The sequence below is a fragment of the Hipposideros armiger genome, unplaced genomic scaffold (assembly GCF_001890085.2).
Source record: "Hipposideros armiger isolate ML-2016 unplaced genomic scaffold, ASM189008v1 scaffold_31, whole genome shotgun sequence".
NCBI lineage: Eukaryota > Metazoa > Chordata > Mammalia > Chiroptera > Hipposideridae > Hipposideros > Hipposideros armiger.
In genome coordinates this window covers 4,466,195-4,492,307 of record NW_017731381.1, presented here as the reverse complement: position 1 = coordinate 4,492,307, position 26,113 = coordinate 4,466,195, and the positions used below count along the sequence as shown (strand labels likewise).

Genomic DNA, 26,113 nt, shown 5'->3' with positions numbered 1-26,113 from the left:
AAGAATTTTAAGTTTTATTTTAAAAATTTATTCAATTACTTGGTTAGGGTCATTTTAGCTGATTATCGTTTCAAAACTATATGCATGGTACAGAAAGAGAACATCAGTTCTGATTAAAGTCTACTGAGAAATCTGCGAAGAGGGAGGAAAACATTAAACTGTTTTGAGACGTTTTGGCTGACCAGTCTTATGTGAACTTTGCCAAGTATGAGGTATCCAATCTCCTACCTAAATAAAATAAAGACATTGCTCTAGTGTTGCTGTGGTTTCTTAAAATACATTTTAAAATAAATAAATAATGGTCTTGATCTAGAATGAAGCCTCCATAGAAAGGGGAATTTGTGAACACAATTTTAACTCATAACCTGTTACAGAGCTCCCTCTGCTGGCCACAGGAAGTACAATGATCCCATCCCTCCCGTGTCAGTCACTTCACCAATACGCCCTTCTATTCTTGGGGGCAAAGTTCTTGGATAGCCTTATCTCTTCGTTCCCCTCATCTCCCCCCACACAAAAAAATAACACACCCACTTGTGTAGACAATTAGAAGAAGCCTTCCCAAATCCTCAAACTGGTCTTTTATCCAGACATGGGTTTTCAAAGTAGTAGGAGCCATTGTTTAACTCTGTGGTTCTTATAGGTATGCTAGAGGTGTCTATAAAGCAATCAAATCTCACCCCACCCGAATCCCCTCCCTCCAGCTGCCATCTGATTCCTTACTGTAGATTCAGATGTACACAACAAAACATACTCCCTCAGCTGTAATGTCATCAGCCTATGAACAGAGGCAGCCCCCTTGCTTCTGGAAATCCTGGGAAAACATGTAGACCAGCCAGTTATTCAAGTAACCAGCAAGGAGAGGTAGGTACATTACTGCAGGCTGAGGCTTGCCGACACAGCACCTGTAACATAAGCCTTCGTCCTGTCTCTACAACTTAATAAAGGGGCTCTGCTGAGCAGTATAAAGAGCATGAGCTTTGAAATCAGACATATCTGGCATCAAGTCTTGGCTCTTCTATTACTATGTAATCATAAGCAGGTAACTTAACCCCTTTGCTGCTGTAAAAATGGGGGTGGCTATATTTATCTCACAGCATGGTTGTGATGATTAAAATATGTGAAATACTTATAAAGGATTAAGCACAGTCCCTGCTATATATTAAGTGCCTAATTGTTAATGATTATTATTGACAGTTATAACGTCTATCCTCCTGAGTATAATAAATAAATAATTTACATATAATAAATGTTTCTAAAAACACAAAAGATATCTCTGGAATCTTATCAGAAGCAAGCACCAGTCTTACCACTAATTTGGTAAATTTTACATTATGGGTCTAATGCCCATTAATGTCAGGGTAGGCTTCTAAAACAAATCAGGAGTTCAGAAGAGTGAAAGAAGTCCATAGACTCTGGAGTTCTTTCAATTCCCAGCTCTACCACTTCCTAGCTATGTGACCATGAGCAAATAACAACCTCTCTGAACCCGTTCCCTTATAAAGACAGTATAGAAATGTTATCACTATAGACAGCTCAAGATAATTGAATCAACTGAAGCAAGTAGAGGCCTCCTCATTCCAAACACACAGAAATTCAAGACTTCAAAACACAACAAAAAACCCCAAAACACTGCAGTGTTCAAAACCAGGACAGGAAAGTCTGCAGAAAGTCTGCAGATGGCAAAAGAAAGAAAGGAACCCATAGCATTGGCCCATTGGAAAAACTAAACCATAGAGACTCGTTTAAAGGCTGAAGTTGGAAGGCTAAAGGTAAGAGGGAGCCAAGACACATCTACAAAGAGAGAGCTACAACTCAATTTCCAGCATAAGATAGAAACCACAACTCTACCCACAAGCTCAAGAACATGGCTTAGGGATGTTTCTGCCCACATATGGGATAGAAAGAGTCAACTTCTAGAAATATAATTCCCTTGGCTGGGAAGCTCACTGGAGAAATGAGAAATAATCTAAAGGCTACTCTGGAGAGAACTACTCCTTAGGGCCCCAATTATGATGCCTATACGACCCACGGAACATAAACAGTCTCAAAAGAAGATGCTTCCTATTGAAGGTAAGCTCATGAACAAAAATTGCAAAGCATGAGAAGAAATCTAACAGCATGAGAAACAGAAGACACAATAAACAGAAGAAATTAGACCCATGGAACTCAAGACACTAGAGTAATCTAAAAGATAACTTAAAATAAAGACATTTATAATATTCAGAGGTAAATGAATATAATTTGTAAGATAAGAATAGATAGCTGCTATTAACCCTTGTGGAATATAAGCTGGCAGTACAACCTTTGAGAGGACAATATGGCAATACATATACATTAAATTATTCAAATGCTTCTGGAAATTTTCTGGGAATACTAAAGAGAAGGAACAGTTTATATGTAAGATGTTCCCTGCAGAGTTATTTATAACAGTGAAAAACTAGAAACAACCAAAATGCCCGGCAATGGGTAAATGATTAAATAACTGTTAACTGTAATAAATATAAAAGAGGACTATGCAGCAACAGGAAAAATGCACATGCTTTTAAGTGGAAAATAATCAGAAAACAAGGTATCTAGACAAATTGTTACTGTGTATGAACTATAAGGCATATGGCCAAGAACAGGAGTTCTTTGTTGGAGTGAGGTGAATTGCTTTCTTTTTTTTACAGTGAATTACTATTGCTATAATGTTGTTGGTATAATAATTTTTAATACAGTAAACGAGTACAGAGGCAGATGAAATATCTAACTTTTCTAAGGTAAGAAATAAATTTTTAAAAGTATCTATGAAATATAGTTGTCAAAAAGTGTATCAAAAAGTTCAGAAAAGTTTCTGACCTAGATGTCCTAAACGCAAATTATGAAGGCAAGTCTTCCCATTTTCATGTTAAAGGTTCTTCAGAAGTAGAAACTAAAATTACATTCTACGAAACTAATGCAAGTGACTACAGTGGTATGCATGTCTTTTCTTGTTAAGTTTATAAAGGTAAGTTATAATTTTAATTTTCAAGGATTGAACATTTCATAGAAGTTCAAAGAAGACACTAGCGGAAAGCCCATTTATTTTCACAAATTTTAACTTCTAGAAACTTCGATTCTGTATTAGTCATGAGCTATATGATTTTTATAAATGTGTGGACTATTGGAGCTATAAGGGATAAGGAAAATAGATACGTTAATAATTCTTTTACTGAGTAGGGCACTGAGGCCCATACAAGGAAAATGAATTCCCTAACACAACACAGATAGTTAGTATCTGAGATAGGCTTAGTCAAATAGTCTGCTTTAAATGTTTCAAAATCAATTATGAAGAAACGATATGATGTCTGAGATTTGCTTTAATTCAGCTTGTTATTTTCTTGGGGAGGGGTCTGAAATACGACGGGCAGTGAGTTAATCATTTTTGAAGCAGGGTGATAGGTCCATTGGGTCATGATATTTATTCTGTGAAGTTGTGTATATGTTTTAATTTTCCATCATGAAAAGTTTATGTAAGTCCTAAAACAATAAGGAGTAAAGATCTCAAAATAAGTGGCAAATCTGTCAAACTTATAACCCAAACATTGAATTATGAGACCTGCAGCAGACTGCTCAGCTGTGACCACTGAGGCTTCTAAATGGTTTTATCCATCATGACTATAATAAAAGATACATGTTTCTCATTAGACATGCTAAAACTATCCAAGCTCAGAAACTGAACAAACAACCCACTGAATTAATTAGCACATGAAATATGAAAATTACATTTGGAACAAAATTAATTCTTTAAAAAAAAAAAGGCAGATTTTCCTTAATACGAGCATGCACAACACATATTAACGGGTCAGCCTAGTTATATTACATGGTGATTATAATCATCTGCATAATTAAAGCTCTTAAAACAAGTAGAAGATATGGCGCTCAGACTCAACAAGAAGAACTAGAAGTCAGCAGCTCATTACTGCAAACCAAACCTTCCTAACAAATCACACTTTTAAAAAAAGAAAAAGAAAAACGAAACACAGATGAGCCTTGAAACAAAGAAGAAAAAGAAAGGAAAAAAACCCCTTTCCCTTCGAAAACAAAGTGTTGATTATAAATACACTGATCTGAGAGGTGAAAATTAGAGGGGACTGCGTATGAACCACAGCCCTGGAACTGTCTGTTCCAGCCACAATAAACCAGCGGCAGTTCCCCTGAACTCAGCCTCTAGGAATCTGTGAGCACTGCTCCCTCTGCTGGACCATCTCCACACACCCTACTCACTGCCAACCTTCCTGCCTCTTCCCTCCAGGAATTTTTCAGTAATCCCCAGTCTTAGTTAAATACCCTCTCACTCTGCTTCGAGAACACCCTAGATTACCTCTATTTTAGAGCTCGTTTCATACACTGAAGTGTAACCAGTGGTCTGTCCCCCACACTAGACAATGAGTTCCTTCAGGGCAAGGGCTGTTTCTTCCTTCCCTGCTGGAGTCTCAGCATCTACCAAAGTCCCTGGGATACAGTAGGCACTGAAGAAAAATGTATTAAGTGAATTACTCAGTCACAAAGCAGATGGTCTAAAGCAGGGGTTAGAGGTCTTTTTTCTGTCTGTAAAGGAAAGGACCAGACAGAAAACATGTCAGGCTTTGGGAGCCACATGGTCTCAGTCAACTCTGCCTCTGTAGCACAAAAGCAGCCATAGACAGTAGGTAAATCAATGGACATGGCTATGTTCCAATAAAACTTTATTGCCAAAACCAAGTGGTGGGCCAGATTTGGGCTGTGCATCATGGTTTGCCAATCCTGGTTTAACGGAAGAAACTTTAAATTTTGAAAAAGGAAGAAAAGACAAAGGTGATGATGAAAAGATCATAGAGGCTTAATGCTTTGAACCTATGGGAAGTTTAGGCTACATCGCATTTATACAACTCAATGATTATCATTTTGTACTCCCAAATTCCTCTCCTCTGTGAGGTGGTCTGTAATGCACACAGAAAGGGGAATGGAACCAAGAGGGGAGGGGAGGGGAGGGGAGGCGACTCTACGGCGGGAGCTGAGCACAGGTGTCAGGCGTGTCACAGACAAAAAAAGATCAGCAGGATGAGAAAAGCAGCAGAGATGGGTTTAAACTAGAAGGGATTTGCTAGGACTTTTAAGTCTGGACAGTCATCCTTAGATCGACTGGGTATTGGTGAGCCTGGGTTAGACACACAGAGTATCATGAACATAGACTGAAGAGATGTATATTCAATAGCTCAGAATTTCATGGCACTTTGAATTACGCATAAAACAATACATGCGCTTATTTCCACAAATCAAGGAAAAGGAGGAAAAAAACAACAAGTCACTGAGAGAATGGCCACTCAGGTTCAAACATAAGTCCCTACTCATTGCTGATGCTCTCTCACCTCTGATTCCACATACCAGCTCCCCTCCCCTAGCCCCCTCCCCCGCCACAACCCTCCAGTGTTTCGCTCCTTTGGTTGTGGCAACAGAAGCCTGAGTCTATGCAGGCCGTGGGAACCTGCTTTCTCTGGAATGTGTATGGTCTGAGAAGTTAGTGGATTTAATCAGGGCCTTACTTTTCATAGTCCCTTCCTCTTCCTCGTCCTCTGCATTGATCACCATGGTGCCGAGCTGTGACGGCAAGGTGTCATCGTGCTCAATCATAGTATTGGCTCCGTCACTCATGGTGCTGGCTACTCGGACAGTGCCCATCTCGTCACCTGCTGCTCGAACCATCGTGCCAGAATCCATTTCATCCTCCTCCTGTAAAAGGACAAAAATCTCAAACTGGGGCCAATTCGATCAAAAGTGGGTTTTCTAAGTTACTATTACTCATCTTGGTGTGAATATTTCTGGGTTTCGCACTTACTCAGTCCTAAACCCACCTTGTAGAAAGAACTGAGAGCACTCTTATTTAACCAAAGAACATAAATTTACCCAGGTGACAGCAGCCTATCTAACCCTGAAGGACCCTCTCCCTCTCCTTATTCGAGTTTTGCAACATAGATCTAAGGAGCTGAAGTGCGCACCCTTGGAATCTCAGGCTTGTGAGGATATCTGCACTGGAAAACCTACACATTTAGTATGGATCCTAGATTCCCCCAAAAGGCATGGAAAAAACTAAGTCTCAGACCTGAGCATTCTCTTTCCAGCATAAAAAGTTAAATTGAATAAAAGACACGGAGGCAAAAGAATCAAAACTTGAAAGTGTCTTAGGAAGCACTGTGAGAAGAGCAAGCACAGGTGCCCCACGCCTCTAGCAAGCTTGGGTCCAGGACAGGACACAGTCACGCAAGAAGGTTCTCCAGCTCCAGGCTGATCGCACGTCTCCTACTCGTCTCACCTGACTTGGCAATCATGAAATAACAAGCATTAGTGCCTGAGGCCCCGAGCCAGGCCTGCCACTCACTGAGTTTTCTTCATCGTCCTGGTCCACCTCCCGCTGCTGGGCTTCCTGGCGCTTCAGCTTCACATCCATGGCTTCGTTAATTAAGTCCCGCAGTATCGACACTCCTTTGGCACTCTTGACAAATGGGTGCTGAAACAAGAGAGCGGAAAACACTGGGGATGGTGTAGATGGCACCAGTGCCAAAACAGTGCGTGGCACACGGGGGGAACTGGATAATATTTGTTGAATCAGTGAGTCTGAACTTTCTCTTTATGCTTTGGACAACAGCGAAAAACCATGCTCACTTTATAACTGAGAAGATGCATTCTTTTTTTTTTTTTAATTTATTGGGGTGACTATGGTTATAGCAAAATTATATAGGCTTCTGGTGTACAATTCTGTAATCCATCATCTATATATCACATTGTGTGCTCACCACCCAAAGTCAGTTCTCCTTCCATCACCATATATTTGACCCCTTTACCCTCTTCTACCACCTCTCTCCCCTTACCCTCCGCTAACCACTAAACTGTTGTCTGTGTCTATGAGTTGTTGTTTGTTTGTCTTGTTCTTTTGTTGATTGCTAGTTTATATCCCACATATGAGTGAAGTCATATGGTTCTCGACTTTTTCTGTCTGACTTATTAGCAGATGCACATTCTTTGTCAGCGTGGCTGGAATGTCTCCTCCATTTGTCTGCCAAATCTACAGATTCTCAACAGGGTGGTAGCACCCCCTAGAGCAGCGGTTCTCAACCTTTCACAGGGGTCGCCTAAGACCATCAGAAAACACATATTTTTGATGGTCTTAGGAACCGAGACACCGCTCCTCTATCCGTCTCTAGGCCCACATGCAGATACGCCCACTTATGAGTACCCAGAGACCCCTGTGAAAGGGTCATTCGACCCCCAAAGGGGTCGCGACCCACAGGTTGAGAACTGCTGCCCTAGAGGAAGTTTTGTAATGTGGGGACCTTGCAGTTGTCACAATGGCTGAAGAACACAAACAGCATGGGGGCGGGAGGCAGGGACGCTACAACCCTGCACAGAGTGGGACACGTCTGCGCAAAAATGAACCCGGGCACTTTCTGCACATCTTTCAAAGGTCTCAGAGGTCATGTGCACTTTCATAAATAACACTGAAAATCTTGTCAAGAGAAGCCAAAAGTCTAGTAATTTGGGAGGTTATTTTGGAGCGGGGGCTTACATGGAATAAAGATACTGTTTAGAAATTACTGAATGATTTATTCTTCCTGCTTATTCTCTCTATTCATTGTACTATATAGTACTTCTAACTACATATTTACATACAAAGGATGTTAGTGCAAACGCGTAGTTCCTGCAGAAACACTAAAATGGGTCACAAACATGCAAAGGATGTAGGCCCAAGTACTACTCAATCAGCAAAGGCATCTCGAACACAGGGATACTGCTGAATTTCATTTCTAAAAATACCTTAAAGTTTTTAATAGTAATACCATCTTACATTTTTGTTGCTTGCGTTTGTGGCACAATTATAAGAAATCTATGCTGTGAAAGTTACATATAGAAATTCTTTTGGGAGGGAGTTGCCTGTTATTTTCCAAACTTACTCTGATCCCCAGTGTTTTCTTTGCAATCCGTCTCTATTCCCTAACACCCATCAAAAGATGGGGTCTCCCATCTTTTAGTACTAACTAGTAAGTTAGTACTAGAGGTTGAAAGTACTGCCTCACAAGTGGTGGGATCGCAAAGAGGAGGCGGTATCTTTCCCATAAAACTTCATCAGTGCTCCAGGAAGGAAAAGCATTCGCCACTGCACTTGGAAATAGGACCCAGCTTGTTTGCAAGAATATAGTTATTTCCTTGTTCTTGCCACTGGGAAAAATCTTTAAGATCACTTCCCTCCTCTCATCATATACAAGTAAGTCTGGTCGTTATTACTTAACATTCGTTTTGTGCAAGTGTCCACCCATTTATTTTCCTGTATTTCATGAATATGGAATGGTTTCTCTTCTCCTTACTGCATTATTGTCTTGTGCAACGATTTAACATTCTTTTCTACGCAGTTGGATTCAAACCTCCTGGGAAGGAGGGAATGTCTTCTACATTTTTACCATCTCTATGTAGGTGGGTTAACAGCATTTTTTTGTTGGTCAGTGTGTGAGTGAAATGGAGAGAGGCAGCATCTCAGAGTGATTCATACCTGTAGGAGTTGAGTGGCTGTGGCTCTCTGCTCAGGGCTCTTTACAAGACACTGCTTCACAAAATCCATGAAGCCATCTGACCACAGTTCTGGCTTCCGGAATGTGGGAGGAGGATTGGTAGGAATCATGAAGATTGCCTAGTTAAAAAAAAAAAAAAAAAAAAGATTTGGTAAAATAAAAGTGATGTTCCAATAGAAATATGATTAGAAATACATGTGAAGTTTGATAACATGATTTTTTCCTTATCTACTGATAAGCCCAGCCAAATTCCAACAAAAGTAAGAAGTATACCAAGTAGAGAACCTGATATAGCGCTCTCTCCCTCCCCCTCCCTCTCCTTCTCCCTCTTTCATTTATATTCTTGTCCCCTGAACTTCACAATATCCATCAAGGTTTTTTTGTTTGTTTTTTGTTTTTAATTTTTGCTAACCAAAGCATATTGCCTTTCAAAGTGAAATGGCAAGACCTAAGAGCATCAATAGCCTAAAGATAACCTCAGTCCCACAGTTGTCCAATTTCCCTCCTCTCTAAAGGTTATCACCACCACTACATGTGAGCAGCGACTGCAAGGAGATCACAAACCCACAAGTCTCCCAAATCACCACGGATTCATGAACTGCCAAGCCAAGCCAATTCAACATATTTGAAAAAACAAAAAAAAAAACACAAAAAAAAACACTGGCACACTATATTGCAGTTAAAAAAAACCCAAAAACCAAAAAATAATTACTTATTGAGTTGCCAATAAAAGAACAGCCATAGTTGTTTTTTTTTAAAAGAAAACTCTTTGCCATAAGCAGCTTAAATTATATTCTTTAAGTCTAAAAATATAACCAGTAAATCCTCCCACCCTTCTTTACTTCTGCCCTGCCCTCCAAAAGAGGGGAGATTATCTTTGGGCACATGAATACTTTTCAGAAAACTGTTAAGTCTTTTAATAGAAGAACTAATTGATCAGAGAAGAGAGGGAGCTGGGGTTGGGAGGTATGGATAAGACTATAAATTCCGTGAGGAAGAAGGGAGGGTAGAGGTCTTATGACAGTGCTGTGACGAGGGGTCCTGGGGGTGGGTAAAGCCTGGAAACCCCTTAGCATGTCAACACTGAGGGAGTTTTGGTAGAGAGTGAACTGATGGGCCCTTAACACTCTAGAAGTAGGAGGTTGGGGAGTACAGAGCCTCCAGAGGAAGGGAGTCTGGGGATCTACAAGCCAGAACTTACAAATTTAAATACCTACGAGGGCCAAGCAGGAAAAAGACAACAAATGACCCAGGCTGGGTGTTAGTGACATGAGTGTAATAAATTAGTTTTCTTTCCCCTTAATACTACTATAAGAAAAACATTAGCAAAAACACTGCCATAGTGACAGCTGGTACTTGGTGACCAGGGAATCGTGGAGACCAAAGTGGAAAGCCCCTGCCCTGCATAAAGGAGGAGAATGCTCAGCTCCGGTTAGTGTTGTTATGTCCGAATGGGAGCACCTAAACTAAAAAAATACACAGTGCACAAGTCAAAGCAAGCATTTCTGTGGCCCTTGTCCTGCCAGAGGGCTATCAACACACGGCCTCTGGAATGGAGAAGCGTAGAGCACACTTGATTATTAGAGATTGCAACTGGTGGAAGTGTATTATTTGGAGTCTAGACTGACACTTATCAATAACATAGAATTAATTCATTTAATGTTTGGTACCTAACCAAGTAAGTTGTTTAACTTTCTAACGATGACCAGTAACTAACCACTCCATTGGTTTTTTTTTTTACCATTTCCTTACCCTCATTGGATGGATATCGGCATATGGGGGCTTTCCTTCAGCCATTTCTATGGCAGTTATTCCCAATGACCAGATGTCTGCCACACAGTTGTACCCAATTTCCTGAATCACTTCTGGAGCCATCCAAAATGGTGTTCCTATTACTGTATTTCGCTTGGCCATGGTATCCTAAAATAGAAAGAGGGGAGATAAACACAAAGCATTAAAACTATTGAGGAAAAAAAACTTTTCTAACAATAAGAAATGACTCACACTTGAAACATATATAAAAACCATACTCAAGGTGTGATCAAACAAGTCACAAAACAAATTCAAATGACCTAGAGGCACAAAAGATTCTCAGGCAGCTATTAAAATACAAAAAATAACAATAAAACACTAAAATAAGATTGAAAAAAATTAAAAAGATTAATAATAACTACTGCTGACGACAGCATAGAAAATCATACAATGAGATACACTGTTACTGGAGTATAAATTGGTATAACTTTTTAGTAAGCAATTTGGCAATATTTATTAAACGCAAATGTCCATATCCTTTGATCCAAATCTATTTCTAGAAATGTATCTGATGCGTAGGCACACCAAAATACATGCACAAGTATTGTAGAAATACTTGTAATAAAAGGGGGAAAAAGAAGAAAAAGGAAACAACTCAAATGACCATCTATAAAGGGTAAGTTAATACAATAAATATCCATGCAGTAAAATACCACATTAGAAACAAAAGAGAGAGAGAGATAACATTTTTCTGGCATGGAAAATGGTGTAAGATATATCGTGAAGGAAAAAAAATTAGGTTGCAAAATTATTTGTAATATATCCTTGTTTTTGTAAAAGAAAAAAAATGAAACATCAATAATAATAAAAATTGTTATATGGATAGCAAAAAAAAAAAATCTCAAGTAATATACACCAAACTATTAACAGTTATATCTAGAAGTTGGACTCACTAAAGACTTCTTAGTTTTCTATCCCATAAACACTGATGGTTTATATGTGCATAGATTACATGTGCAATCAGGAAATTTTTAAAGAAAAATTATAGTGTTTACATGTATGTACATATATAGTTTTAAATAACATATACATATATTTTTATATAATATATACATATTATAAAGTCTTAGTTTGGTACTTAAAGAAGAATCTATGGATATAGTACCCATGGGATTGCGGACTTCCCCAGAGTGGTATAGCCCTAACGAAAGACAACCTTCCCCAAGTTCCTGTATTTTAGAAAAAGAAGGATTTTAAACAGAACTAAATATGCAATAGGACTTCCCATCACCATCACCCATGTTCCTTCTGAAATGCCAGTGGCTTAAGTTCGGTTATGCTGGTCAGGAACAAATGACAGGTAATATTTTTCAATCGATCTCACTTTGTCAGTCCTATGTAAAAAATTAACACAGGAACTAACTTACTGCTTAGTCATTTCCTTTGCTCTGAAACATGAAATTTGCAGGGGTATTTTCAAATGGTGGTAGTCAACATTGTTTTCAAGGATGATTTCAAGGATTCTAACTAGAAATGAATATTTGGGTAACCAGAAATTTTTTGAAAATTACGAATAATGAATAGATACTAACCCAGCTAGATCAATGGAGAAGATTAAGTACAGAGACAGACCAACATGTTCCAGGTAGATTTAAAAGAAAAAAGAAAAAAACTGTACAAAATACCAGCTCTAAAGAAACAAACAAAATACACATATTCTACCACCCAAGAAAACTGTTTGATCTCAAATTTTGTTGCAAATTTTAGTACATGCCTGTCCAGAACTGTTTTTATTTTACGATATATATTTCATATATACTGATGTACTTAACACAATCAGATAATTCTAGACTTCCTGTTTTAAAACATGGTTTTTTTCATTGCCATGCACTAGTGAGGCAGGAGGAGAATCGAGAGACTTTATCCTGGAAGCAAATGAGGGCAGTGTTTTCAGTAAAGTAACTGCCAGCGGCTACCTGGGGGTCGAATGAGAAGAGGCTATGTCTTATTCAAGGAAGGTAGTTTGGATTTAATGTTTCTTCCTTTTATAAATATGATGATGCAGCCCAATAGAACCTAAATTTCTACTCTATCATTTGTTTTAAATTTTATTTTTATCAAAATTAAACAAACTTAAACTATGGGACCCGAACCCCAGGAAAGGATCTAAAATAACTTACTAGCTCTTTGGTACATTCTATAATTTTTGTTGTTGTTGTTACTAATACAATTAAATCAAGTATTATAGCTTAAAAATAAACACATAAAAGGAATTCCTTCTAGGACAGAGCTGACAGTTATCAGCTCAAGTAACATTTTTACTTACTGTTAGTTGACCGGCTACCCCAAAATCTGCAAGTTTTGCATGTCCTTCTGTGTTTAGCAAAATATTTCCTGCCTTGATATCTCGGTGTATTTTTCTCATAAAATGAAGGTATTCCAGTCCCTTCAGCGTGGATTGTAATATTGTAGCTATTTCATCTTCTGTTAACTGAAAAAAGAAAGAGAAGTTAAAATCCTATCAATTTACATCAGCACATTCGAATAAAATTAGATCCAAACTCCTTTCCTAGAACATATTGGGTTGTCGGAAAATTCATGACGCATTTTTGCAATGAAAAACATAGAAAAAATGCGTCATGACTTTTCCGACAACCCAATAAATATAAGACCTTATTCAACCTGGAAACAGCATTTGACAGCTTATACCATCACTACACAGACCGCTCCCAAAGTTTTCTTTCCAACCTAGATCTCTCCCCAAACATCAGGTTCATTTATCTGCCTACCCACTTCCAATGAATACCTGCCAAGCATCATAAGCATAACATGTCAAACTCAAATTCTTTATTTCTACCACAACCTTACTCCTTCTCCTTACCACCCACCAAACCTGCTCTACTCTTCCCAATCTCTCTCTCAGTAAAAGGCAATTTCATTCTTCTAGTTGCTGTGGTCAAAAACCTTGAGGTCATCCTTGGTTTTTCTCTGTCTTCAAAATACATTCAAACACATCGTCTGTAACCACCCTAATCCAAGCCATAGTCATGTTCCGCCTGAACTATTCTAGTAATTTCCTAACTGGTCTCATTGCTTCTGCCTTTGACCCTCTACAATGTATTTTCCACCTGGAAGCCATAAGGAACCTTTTACAATGTAAACCAGATCTGTTCAAGCCCCCAGTGGCTTCCTAAATCACTCAAAATTAAAGCCAGTCCTCACTAAGGTCTTATGAGACCTAGTTCCCAGCTACCTTCACCTTCTACCACTTTTTATCTTGCTGTGTAGGCTTCCTTGATGTTCCTCAAACATTCTAAGCACACTCCCACATTGGGCCCTTTTCACCTGCTATTCTCTACAATGCCCTTCATCCAGATTTCTCTATGACTTGTTCCCTAACGTCACGGTCCCTGCCCAAATTTCACCTCCTCAGAAAATCAGAGGGGCCTTCCCTAGCTTCCTCCATTCCTAGATCATTCTCTACCTCTTTATCCTACCTTATTGGTCGATGCAGCATTATCACCATCTGATCTAGTATACATTATTTGTATACCTGTTTATGTAATGTCTTCCTATTGGAAACATATGCTGAATTAAAAAATGTCTTTCATCTGTTTACGGTTGTATCCCAAGCACCAAGCAAGCCACCTGACACACAGTAAGGTCCTGAAAAAAAGTCAAAATCTGCTGAATGACGATGAACAAATAAAAGAAAGCTGGAGATTGACAGAGACTGCCTGATCAGTCCCAGTCCTAAACAAACTCAATCGACCAACAAATTCTCACTCAGTTCCCCTTATGACAAACAACTGACATTTAGAAATGGTGCAAAAAATATGGGATTTGGGAAGAGAAAGACCTAGCTTTTCTCATAAAATGGGAGTATTAATTTATCTTGGCTCTATCGTCTAGCTGTGTGACTTAAGCGAGTTATCGAACTTCTCTCTCTTAGTCTCAGTTTCTCAATCTGTAAAATAGGAATTTTACTTTTTTTCAAGAGTGTCATGAAAATCAAATGATAAAAGGCATGTAAGAATACACATGGTTTAATAACTACTACACTATCAATCTATCAACAAAGACTTAATAAGCGTCTATCATGAGCCAGGCACTATGCTAATAACATTAAAAATAGCTAACATTGGGCCGGCCGAGTGGCGCATCGGTTAAGAACTGGCTTGGGACGCCAGAGGGCCCAGTTTCGGATCCCACATATGAGGGCGAGTGACACTGCCCTCTACAGCTAAGATGCTGAACAACAGCTCAACCTGGAGCTGGGCTGCCATGAGTCACCAGCGATGGCGTAGGCTGCAGTCCCTGCTGCAGTGGGTTGCCATGGGCTACCTTGTGTGGCCAGCAGCCACCGTGAGCGGCCGTCCAGAAGCCGGCCCGGGTGCCTCGCCCGGGAAGAGCGCAATGATGGTGCCAGCTTGGGCCAGTGAAGCAACGTCCTGCACAACTAGACTGAAGAACAAAAGGACAGCAACTTGTTTGTTCCCCTTCCCCCAATTCCCCAAAAAAAAAATCTAAAAAAAAAAAAAAAAAAGCTAACATTTACTAAGCATTTAATCAATACTAGGCACTATCTCTGTAATCTCATTTAATCCTTATAACAATCATATGAGGTAGGTACTATTATTATCATCACCATTTTATAGGTAATGAAGCTGTAGCACAAATGAAGTAATTTGTGCAAAGGTCACAGAGCTAATACATGATAGAGCTTTTACTAAAGTCTAAGCAAACACCTTTGGCAGGGTAGCGAGCTAGAGTTTGGGGTAACTTATGTGGCCAAAGACTGGCTTACTGAGTCCTTATTCTATTACTTTTTAAATTTTTATTATTATTATTATTTTTTTTTCTAGATGAGCCATCCTGCCACCTGTTGGCAACTCAGCAGCAGCTCAGTTCGGGCCGCGAATCGAACTAGTGACACTGTTGCTCAGAGCTTGTGCTCTTGAGCTGACTCCTTATTCTAAACAGCTGAGCTAATCACTATGGTAGCACTGCCCAAAAGAAACATATGTGAGTCACAAATATAACTTCTAATTTTCTAGTAGCCACATTTAAAAAAGAAAAAAAATTACTTTTCATAATCTATTTTTCTTAACCACATTTATCCAAAATATCATCATTCCAACATGGGTTCAACGTAAAACATTTAAGATGTTTTTTTACATTCTGCTTTTGTAATAATTCTTCAAAATCTGGTGTGTATTTTATACTTACAGCACATCTCAATTCAGACAAGCCACATTTCAAGTACTCAATAACTATACGTGACTAGTGACTACCACGCAATCACAGTAACAGCTAATAACCTTTCACAGAGAGGATTCCCTGATTAATAAGATGTAGAAGAAGTTAATCTGTGAACACTGTGGGTAGAAAAAGAAAACCAAATCTAAATTTAAACACTTCAAATTCATTGCTTAGCCAAGATTGGACGGTCATTTTTTTTCCCCAGTAAGAAATAAACAAAGTATGTAAGTATCACTGGCTTAGGTTGGTGTCAAACTGTCACATTTAAGAGACATCAAGAAGCAAAGAGGTAAAAGAACCATGGGAAGGTGGTAATTTGACAGTCATCTCTCTACGTATGGTAGTAGGAGAGTGCACGTGAAAACAGGCACAGCGAAGAAGATGGCATAAGAGACCAGCTCAGCGGCATTATTCTAGAAGGTACACTTACCGTTTTATTTCGTAACCGAATGATATCAGACACTGAACCAGCCCCACAGTATTCCATAACGATCCACAAGTCTGTGTTCTTAAAATAACTGCCATAATATTTGACTACATGAGGGCTAGAGAGCGAGAGAATACTAATTAGTGGGACAGCCTTCAGACACCTCTATTAATTCACACTGTTAACTACATCAAAATTAATTTCTCTACTCAAAAGATCAATTATTCATATTTATGGCTACAATGGACACCACCTGATAAAAATGTAAACTAGCACCGCTTTTCTGGAGGGAGGGCAGTAAATAACAAAAGTGGGGGAAAAAATGTGTGGGTGCTTTAACCCAGCATTTCTAAGTGTACAATTCATCCAAAGAATTACAGATATTTAAAAAGAAAGTTACGATCAGAGTGCTGTTTATAAAAGTGAAAGTTTAGATACCATCTAAATGTCCAACATTAGGGAGTTAAGAAATAATGATCTATCCATGTAATGAAAAAAACATGAACCCATGGAAAACATTACAGAATACTTGGTAGCAAGATACCCTGTTTACACACACACGTGCATGTAACATACTAGTCAACTCCAAAAAGAGATATGGAAGGATATGTACACCAAGTAGTATAATATTTAACAATGATTATTTCTCCAATGGAAACATTTTATTTTCTTCTTGTTATTTGCATTTTCCCAAGAAATCACATGTACTTTGAAATAAGAAAACAAAAACGAAAACACTACAGTCTATTACAAAGAAAAAACTAGGGTGTCTCGAGCCTGAAGAGAGATAACTAAACAGAGAAAAGTCAAACATCGCATTGAAATGACATAATCTGCCATCCTGAGAGCTACCAGCTTTCACTGGCTAGATTGTTATCTGGGCTAAATAATGTTGCATAACTTCAGATGCTAAAACCAACTGGGCTTCATTAACTCTCAGAATTTCAAGCCCCTTCATCCTTGGAAAACACGCCAATGACAAGGACAGCAGGAAAAAAAAAATACCCACATAAAATGAATATTAGTGAAGAAATATGGATGAATAAGTCTTTTTTTTTTTTTTTTTTTTTTTTTTAGCTGAGCTATCCTGCTACCTGTTGGTAGCTCAGCGGCTGCTCAGCTCGGGCTGGGACTCGAACTGCTGTCGCTCAGAGCTCAAACTCTTGAGCGAGCTCTTAACCAACTGAGCCACTCGGCTGGCCCTGAATAAGTCTTTTAAGGTAGGTATCACCACACTTCCTCTCCCATCCCTAAATTCCTGTAATATTAATGGCCTCTCCGAGGCTATTACTGTCAGGTACTTCCTATAGGAATATGTTTTGTACATCTTCTATTGTCAGCAAGATTTTCCTGGCCTGCCCAATTAGTTCAATAAACTCCCAGAGGACCAGAACTCGGCCCTGTATTTCTTTGTATTGTTTATAGTATTTAGCACAGAGTAGACTCTCCAAAATTCTTCTTCTTTAATTACAGACAGTTTAGTCCTGTTTGGAACACAGCTCCTGAGTAGTCTCTCAAAAGTGGCAAAGTCTCAATTTGCCAACTGAAAGAGCTTCCATAATGTATCTTATGAAAGAGGAAAAAGAAACAGTGCTACCTTATTACTCTGGTCAAGCCAATCAAGAAATACAGGAGTTTTACCTCACTGAGAGTAACCACCAACTTATAGAGAACCAAACAGAGGGAGGGAGAAAAATGTGACTGCATTCAGTGTGTGAGACCCCAGGGCTCCTGGGTACATGTCCTGGTAGGTAGCCCCACCTGCCCTAATGTTGAAGCTTTACCAATGGGAGGTACTAAATGGATCTGCTGACCAAAAGAGCTTCAGAAGAATGAATGCAGCTTCAAGTGGTGGATTTTCTCATTCTCCTTTCAACTCCCCATAGCTGGTGCTGTCTAAGTTTGTTTTTCTCAAATCTAAACGGTAATGGGGAAGCCTGCTCCATCACAGGGGCCACCCATGTTGTCACGGAACTTCAGAGCAAACCACGTGCTTTTCTGCGGTCGCCTCTTGGTCTGACTTCCTGCTACAGCACTTGACAAATCTTAGTTCCTCAAAAATAAAATACTTAACTACTCTTAGCTTGAATAATTTCTTTAAAATGTGAACGAACAGTAATATATAATAACTATTCTCTTTTTACAGATCTATCGGATAGTCTAAGGTGTCCAAAGCTAAAAGCATTTGAATTATCTCTTCTTAGCTGTCTCTGTAGAAACGTTTTCTCAATAGGAAGTAAGAGATCATTAAAAAAAAAAAAAAAAAAAAAGCCAGCACCATCTTCTGCCTCTTCTTCCTAGTTTTGATAAGGGCTTACTAAAAACAAAACAAAACAAAAAACTATACAGAAATAGAAACCGTAAAAGTTTAGCTACTAAAACACAAACTTTTTCATCATCCACTTTTTCTGAAAAGAATATGCTGAGTGATTCCACTAGTCTCCCTTGTGTGAAATATCTAAGTAAATGCAACTCGAGGCGTCCAACTCTTAATAATCACAGCAAATTCAAACCCATATTCTCCCCAAAGGCACACCACATGCCTTTACCTGTCGCATTGCTGCATTATGGAGATTTCTTTGATTATCTCCTGCAGGTCGGATTCCACAGGAACTTGCTTAATAGCCACAATCTGACCGGTCTCCTTATGAATAGCTTTGTATACGCTGCCATAGGACCTATAATTGGGAAGAAGAGAACATTTATAAAGTCAAAGCAAGCCAAGAGATAAAATGTGGTAAAACACAAGCAACTCCCAGTTCTGACTGATATCCCTAAGTGCCTCATACATATATACTTAGCTACACTTGCAAAACTGAGATAGCTAAAGCACTTCGGAAGAAAAACTGTCCTTCAGAGAACCACCATAAAATGGCATCTTAAAAACGTCACATTTAAATTTTACTGAATGTGTTAGTGTGAAATAAAAATCATTATTATAGTAGCTACCGTGCATGGCACGCCTGATGCCTGCCAGAAACTGTGCATCATTTCAGTTCATCCTTACAAAAGACAATGAAGGGGTCATTATTCCTTATTTCACAGGTAAATGTGAAAAGCCTCAGAGAGGTCACATGACTGGGGCAAGGGTCACATAATAAATGAGTGGTCAGTCCAGGATTTGAATCCAGGTGTGTACAAAGCCTGTGCTCTCTCTACATCTATACTGGGGCACAAAAGTGGAGGTGTTTGTTTTCTTGCATTTACTCTAGTACCAAAAGGTCTTCCAGTCCTTGCTCCTATACTCACACTAATACCTAACATATTATGGAAGCAAATTAAAAATCTAAGCCCCTGTAAATGCTAGTATCAAGTGAACAGAGCACATACGAATTCTTTTTGCCTTTTACTTCATCTTCCCTTAAGAGTTTATTATCAAAATAAATAAAAAGCATATGTATCCACTGAATTTCGGGGCTGAAAGAGTATTAGATTTAGAATCTAAAGACCTAGGATTTGAGCCCTGCCACGACTGCAGACTAGCAATCATTTACACACATTATGAACCCTGCTGTGCCTCAATTTTCTCATCTGTGAAACGACAACAATACAAACTACCTTACAAGACAACTGTGATGGGTCAAATGAGATATTATCATCTTACACAGATTATGTCTTCATTGAAATCCTGGACGGCTGTCAGTGCAATACTAATGAATAAACTGTCCTTCATGTTTTCCAAACTCACCTGTGTCTTCATACTGTCTTGGTGAGAAAAGATCAAAATAACAGTGCCACTTAATGTAGCAAAGAGCTGAGTGCTCTAGCTGCCAAAATGATGCTCAAGGATCATTTCAATGTGAAAATAACAAAACTTTTTTGAAAAGTCTATGCCGAGCACATGAAAAATGTGCACTGCATCAGAATTCTTTATATTGGCAAAACTAGTATGATGATCCTTAAATGTTTCAGAAAACATTTTTCTTGCCAGAGAAAGGCAACCGCTGAGCATGTGTGGAAGACCCAACCACTGTCCCTTCTTCCTGGCTAAGATAACCCTCTGATTTGTTAGTGTGGTGAACACTTGGTCCCAGAGTATAAAGCATGGGGGACCTATGCCAGCCACAGTAATCCTATCCAATTGCCGTCTGCCAGTGACTGAACTAGCTGTAAGCTGTTCTAGTCAATGAAATTTGAGGGGAACTCTGCTGAAGGATTTCTGGGAAAGACTTTCTTCTCAGATAAGAGAGAGAAGTATACAAGAAGGCCCATTTTTACCTGCCACTTCCTTTCCTGCTTTGGTTACTGTCATGTGAGTCATGATCCTTGAAACTAATGCAGTCATCTTGAGACTCTGAGAATTACACAAATGCTAAACCATCATTAAGCCAAGTAATCATTCTAGAATCTCTCACCCCACACTGATTATTACTTAGTTATTAAATGCCCTTATTGGTTAGCCACTGTTAGTTGGGTATTGTCTCTTTCGTCCAAAGTTATTCGTGATGCATTAATTCCCATATGTGTGAAAATGTCTTTATTTCATTTTCATCCGGAATGAGTTTTGCTGGATATAGAATTCTTCTGACAAGAGCTTTCCCTCAGCATTTTTACTGCAGTTTTCCAACTTCTATTGTTGCTCAGAAATAAGCTATCATCAGGTTATCATTTTTCATAGGTAATCTCCCTTTGTGTAGCTTTTAAGGTTTCCACTTTATCCTTAATGTTCTATACTTTTACTATAATTTAACTTGGAATCGATTTATTTGGTACTTCATAAACTTCTTCAATGTGAAGGCACATGTCTTTCTTCAAGTCTGGAAAATCCTCAGCATTATCTCTTTATCTCCTTCTAGAATTCCCATTGGAACTGAATTGAGCCTCCTCAATCCATGCTGTCTTCCTGGTTCCCAACACTGTATTTCAGTCCTGTATTTTGTGATCGGTCTAATTTCTATCTTTCAATTCCAAATTCTCTTTTCAGTTTGTTAAGTTTACTGTTTATCCAATTTATTGGGCTTTTAGGACTTCAATAATTTTAGTTTTCGTTGTCAAGATTCCTCAAGTTTTTATTTTTCAAGGGGCTATCTTCATCTTAATAATCTGGTGCTCTTCTTTTAAGGATGTTATTGCCTCCTTTTATCCTTTTGAAAACCATCAACAAACACAAATGTTAAATTCCTTTTCATATTGCTCCATTATTTCTACTTCCTGGGTGTGGGTTCTCCCATTTGTCAAGTCTGCTGATGATCTCACGGCAGTGGATTTCCTTTAATCTTGGATTATTTTTCTCTACATAAAGCTCCCTGTCATGAGCATTCCATGATGCCATGGTGGTTTCATGGTTCCCTCAGCCCAGTCATCTAGGCTGTACGCATACCATTTACACCAGATCTCATATTAGGAGTCTGGGGGTTTTGCCCCTCAAGATACTGTACCTGAATGCAGTCCAGGCCTGGTTCCTATTGTCAGACGAGCACCTCCCCTTTTTCCCCAGGCCACAGGCAAATGATACTTTCTAGTAGTGATCAGGCAAATTTATTCCAACTTTGGTTCATAGATGTGGAGCCTCGTCCCAGCCCACAAGTTCATGCAGGAAGCCCACCTGCAATCTTGACAGGGACAGACATGCTTTACCTTCATCTTACTGTAATAGGTAACTTTCCTATCCCTGGTCCATAACTGGCTATGCAACCTTATATTTAAACAATGAATTTTCATTCATTATTCTTACGTATTTGAAATGGAAAGAAGAGGTCTCCGCATGCATTCACTTAGCAATCTCTACCAGAACACTCTCCATGCCTCCTTCTGCTATCTTGATAGAAACGAAAACTGATAGCTCATATGAGCAGTTAAGATTCACGGTTCCACATCCTGCACTTACAGTGGTCTAGAGAGAATTCAGAAGGCTTCAGCAATCATGCTCACTTACAGGCAAGTCCCTTAAGACCGGATTCCCTACAATAAAAACTAAGTGACTCAATGAATTTTAACTGGCAGAGAGCAGTTAGTGGGAAGTAAGTAGGTATTTCCCACGAGCCATACAAGGCAAGAACCAATATAGAAAAACAGAAATAATACAGTATCTGAGGGCAAATGAACGAGGTGCTAGTCTTAACATTACCACTCACTAGCTCTGAAACCACGGGCAAGATGTTTTTGTTATTATCCTATGATAAAAACTTAAATGAATCAATGTGTAAAACTTGATGTACAATAGAAGGAAAAAGGCAGTAGGCTCTAATTCAAAACGCTTCCCAAGTGCTGTCCAATCATCCCGGTCTGGAGCTTTCGCTCTACTGTTTCATAGATCTATATAATCTCCTGAAAATGCAGAATGACTGCAGCCTCTAGAATCCAATACAGTCCATTAGCCAGAGCTCACAGTCCACTCATTTTCCAGAACCATTTAAGGATGGCATGGCAGTATGTTTTAGAAAGTAAGTGCAGTTAAGGTCTTCCTTCAGGATTTTGCTAAATGAGGCTTGTTCAGGTTCATTCAGCCACAATGATAGAAATCCAAGCATTTGTGGTGTCATTTAAAAGCACAATATGGTGAAAACATGGGAAGAAAGATCTGAAGCGTTTTCTCTCTGGTAATATCTTTATAGGGAAATTTCCATAGATGAAGATATCCGCAGATCTAAAACACAATAAAAAATAATCATAATTAGCTTAATTTTTACTTCTATTATATTCCTTCCTATATATAGTTCCTTCATATATATATATATGATTTAGTCTGTAGTTTTCTTTTCACATTCCCCAAATCCTATCACCCCAAACAGAGCTCCCTTCAAGAACATCTAAATAAACCTGAAGACTTAAGATTTAACTTTGATTTGACATGAGAAGGTCTGAAAAAAATGCTTCAGTTGATACAGTTAAAAACAAAATAATGAAAGTTGCCACTTACTGAGCACTTACTATGTGACAAGCACTGTACTAAGTACTTTACCGCCATTATCTCATGTAATACTCAACAGAACACTTTGAGGGAGATCCTAATACCCCGATTTTGCAGCTAAGGCTTGTGAAGCTTCAAAATATTAAGCAATTTGCTCAAGCTTAATCGTTTATTATGACTAATAAACAGTAGAGCAAGGATTTTAATGCAGGTCTGCCTGACTTCAGAGTATATGCCCTTACTACTGAACACACTTCTATTAAAAAATAAAAGAAACAGGTAAGTTTCATAGTCAGTTATGTCTACCACACTTTATCTTATCCAAAGCGTAACCTGTGAACATTGTTAGATTAAGGGCATTAGACTCATTTCCTAGAGGAAAACAGCAAGAATTGCATTCTAAAGCAGGCAAGACAATGGCAGGCAAGAGATGTAGAGGGACTGTCGTTTTCCCATACCTTTAATGATGCCACGTCAACTTGCAGTCTTCAGATTCAGCTTGCACTTGTTTTTAAGCAGCACAGATGGTGTCATCTTTTATTTCCCTTCTCTGCTGGATTTCTTGCTTGATTCCAAAGAGTATTTTTCCAACTTACAAAAAGATGATGACTAATGTTTTTCACAAGGAGGCAATCCATGAAAAAACCTATTCCATGTAATCCAGGACTGGGTTTAACGTTATTATTGATATGTATTAGGTATAATTAACACTAAACCCCAAAATAATCTAATGACATGTAAGACCTGATTTTAAAGAGCATCCAGTAACTGGACAATGGACATTTTTTGAAGTTATATTTCAGGTCTTCTCTTGAACCAGAAGTACTCCCAAGAGATTAAAAATACACACACACACACACACACACACACACACAATTTGCTGATATATGCAAACTAACTCTGAAGGATATATAAAAAACTGCTACACTGTTTGCTTCTGGGTGGCTGAGGGGTAAAAGTAGGGGGCAGATTTTTTTCATTGTATGTACTTTTATGCTTTTTAAAATTCTGAATATGAATTGATTACCTATTCAAAAATTAACAACAAAACTTGAGAAAGGGTGTCCCTAATATTTTAATGTCTCAATAATTACAGAAGAATAAACACACAGAGATTAAATTAAAAGGATATGTAAAAGTACAAAAAATTCTGACTTTATTATATTATGAAAGTCAGTGACCACCACTGGCTATTACTTAACATCATTTAATCAATACTTTATAAACTCGTTCACAAATCTGTGTTTCAAGAAGTCTACTTGTTACCAGCCTGGGATTTTGGATCTCTTAAGAATCTATGAAGGTAGTAATAGTCCTTGATTTATTTACTATATTTCAAAATGTTGTACTAACTAACTAAAATGCTGCACCCCATTTTTTTTATTGAAACCACACTTACTGCGTATCAATCAGAAGCTATGAACTGCAAATAAAAACATCTGACTAATAAGTTTTTAGTGTATGTGCTGCCGAAGCGAGCATGACTAATAAGTTTTTAAATGAAGTATAATTAGTGCTGTCTGTTAAACAGAAAAAAAATTATGCAAACCATGGTTTCTACAAGAGAAAAAAATAGATGTCCTCGGGATTAAAAAGACCAGGAATCACTAAATCTGTCTGTAATAGTGACTGGGGGGAAGAGAGAAAGACCATTTCAAGCTGTAAATTTACCTCCCACCCCATCCAGAGCAATGCCGACATGCAACCTTCCTCTGTCTTTTCCATAGGCTAGTAAATTATTGCCATGAGCAAGGTTCATAGCCTTCTAGTGCGTGTAGGGGGTGGGGGTGCGGGGGATGAAAAAGATCGGGGCCTACTGGTCTACCTATATGTTATGTACACTCACCCTTCTCCAAGTTTCTCTAAGACATCAAACACTTCTTCTGGTTGTTTAGTTAAACTATCTTCATCCAACTTTTTCAGCTGCCTGTGAATGAAGAAATATAAACATAAAATACATTTTACTTGCTAGCAACTAGAACACAAACTACATTGCTTATTTTAAAATTAGCATCTTAGGAATTTCTCTACAAAGTCTTCCCTAGTCAACAACAACACAGGTAAGCTAAGAGACTTTTAAGTGAAGCTGCAGGGTTGTCCCATGAAATATTACATGTGTCCTGGGTCGCCCTGAAGCGCAAAATTGGAACCAGACGGTGGAGAGCTACCAAGAGGCAAGTTTCATTCAGTTCAACAGGTGTTAAGAATTTTCTAACAATAAAAGTAGTTCTAAAATGGTTTACCTTGCCTTAAAAAGTCCCTAGATCCCCGTCACTGGAGAATTTAAACAGAAAGTGAATCATCATGTGACCGAAATGCTGTAGAGTGGATTCAAGCGTTAGATGTAACCTTAAAAATCCATTTAAATCTTGAGATTCCATGAATGAAAATGGTATAACTATCTCTTCAGAAAAGAGGTTTAATGTAAAGTTAACTATGAATGGAAAAATGGTCTTAGACTGGAGGCCAAGGAAGACACAGAAGACCCTTGCTCTCTATTAGCAAGGTTTGGTAATTTTGTCAAAACACAGAGATTCTATAGGTATCACAGAAACAGAAAGTGGGAAATATGTGCTTAGACATGATCAAAAGTGAAAAACAGCTAGGCAGCTGGGAGTTTCAAATAGTATCGCTGAGACTCTCCCACAAGCAGCCATGTACCTCTGACTAGTCCCCAAAATCAAAGATATATGGCTGCTTACAACATCTAGATAATTCAGATTTGTCTGACTATGCTAGACAACTGTAACAAACATGGGAGGTTATAAATTAACAATATATTTTTTTAAACTCTGAGACCTTTGAAAAGTATTAACGGGTTTAAAGGAGCTTGCTAAAAAATATTTGTATGTATCTTCTAGACAATGGCTTCCTGAAACTACAAAGGACAACAAAGAAAAGTGCTCAGGAAATGGTGAAATATGGAAGTAGTCACACTGGAGATTTCTTTGTAAAGAAAAAGGTTTAAACTAGCTGAACAATACCAATTAAAAAAACAACCTTGAATTTAAAACACACACACACACACACACACACACACACACACACACACACACACACACAAATGTGTACCTTTCTAGAGAAAATAGCAAAACCAGAAGACAAAAATAAAACAAAATCCTAAACATATCAAGTATATCTAATAAACACGGATCTCAAAAGGGCAATCTTACAGAGTTTTCTAAATATCAAAGACTATGTACTAGAGACATGGAGAATTGTTCCATGTCAATAACTGCCATCACTTGAAAATTAACATAACAA

At 38.4% G+C, this 26,113-nt stretch overlaps 1 protein-coding gene across 2 annotated transcripts in view; it reads right to left on the bottom strand.

Annotated features, from left to right (window-relative positions):
- The window catches only part of STK4 (serine/threonine kinase 4), a 91,973-nt gene that overhangs the window by 62,041 nt on the left and 3,819 nt on the right, over positions 1 to 26,113 (bottom strand). Inside the window, exons 1-9 of one of the 2 annotated variants that reach the window (XM_019637068.1) lie at positions 24,696 to 24,777; positions 21,378 to 21,551; positions 18,549 to 18,677; positions 16,003 to 16,117; positions 12,637 to 12,801; positions 10,311 to 10,478; positions 8,540 to 8,677; positions 6,377 to 6,505; positions 5,544 to 5,730 (exon numbers count right to left, since the gene is read on the bottom strand). In XM_019637068.1, coding sequence (XP_019492613.1) covers positions 5,544 to 5,730; positions 6,377 to 6,505; positions 8,540 to 8,677; positions 10,311 to 10,478; positions 12,637 to 12,801; positions 16,003 to 16,117; positions 18,549 to 18,565 — 919 coding nt within the window. In that variant the 5' untranslated portion in view covers positions 18,566 to 18,677; positions 21,378 to 21,551; positions 24,696 to 24,777. Of the gene's footprint in view, positions 1 to 5,543; positions 5,731 to 6,376; positions 6,506 to 8,539; positions 8,678 to 10,310; positions 10,479 to 12,636; positions 12,802 to 16,002; positions 16,118 to 18,548; positions 18,678 to 21,377; positions 21,552 to 24,695; positions 24,778 to 26,113 lie in introns of those variants that run through there. The other variant, XM_019637066.1, reaches the window with a different exon arrangement.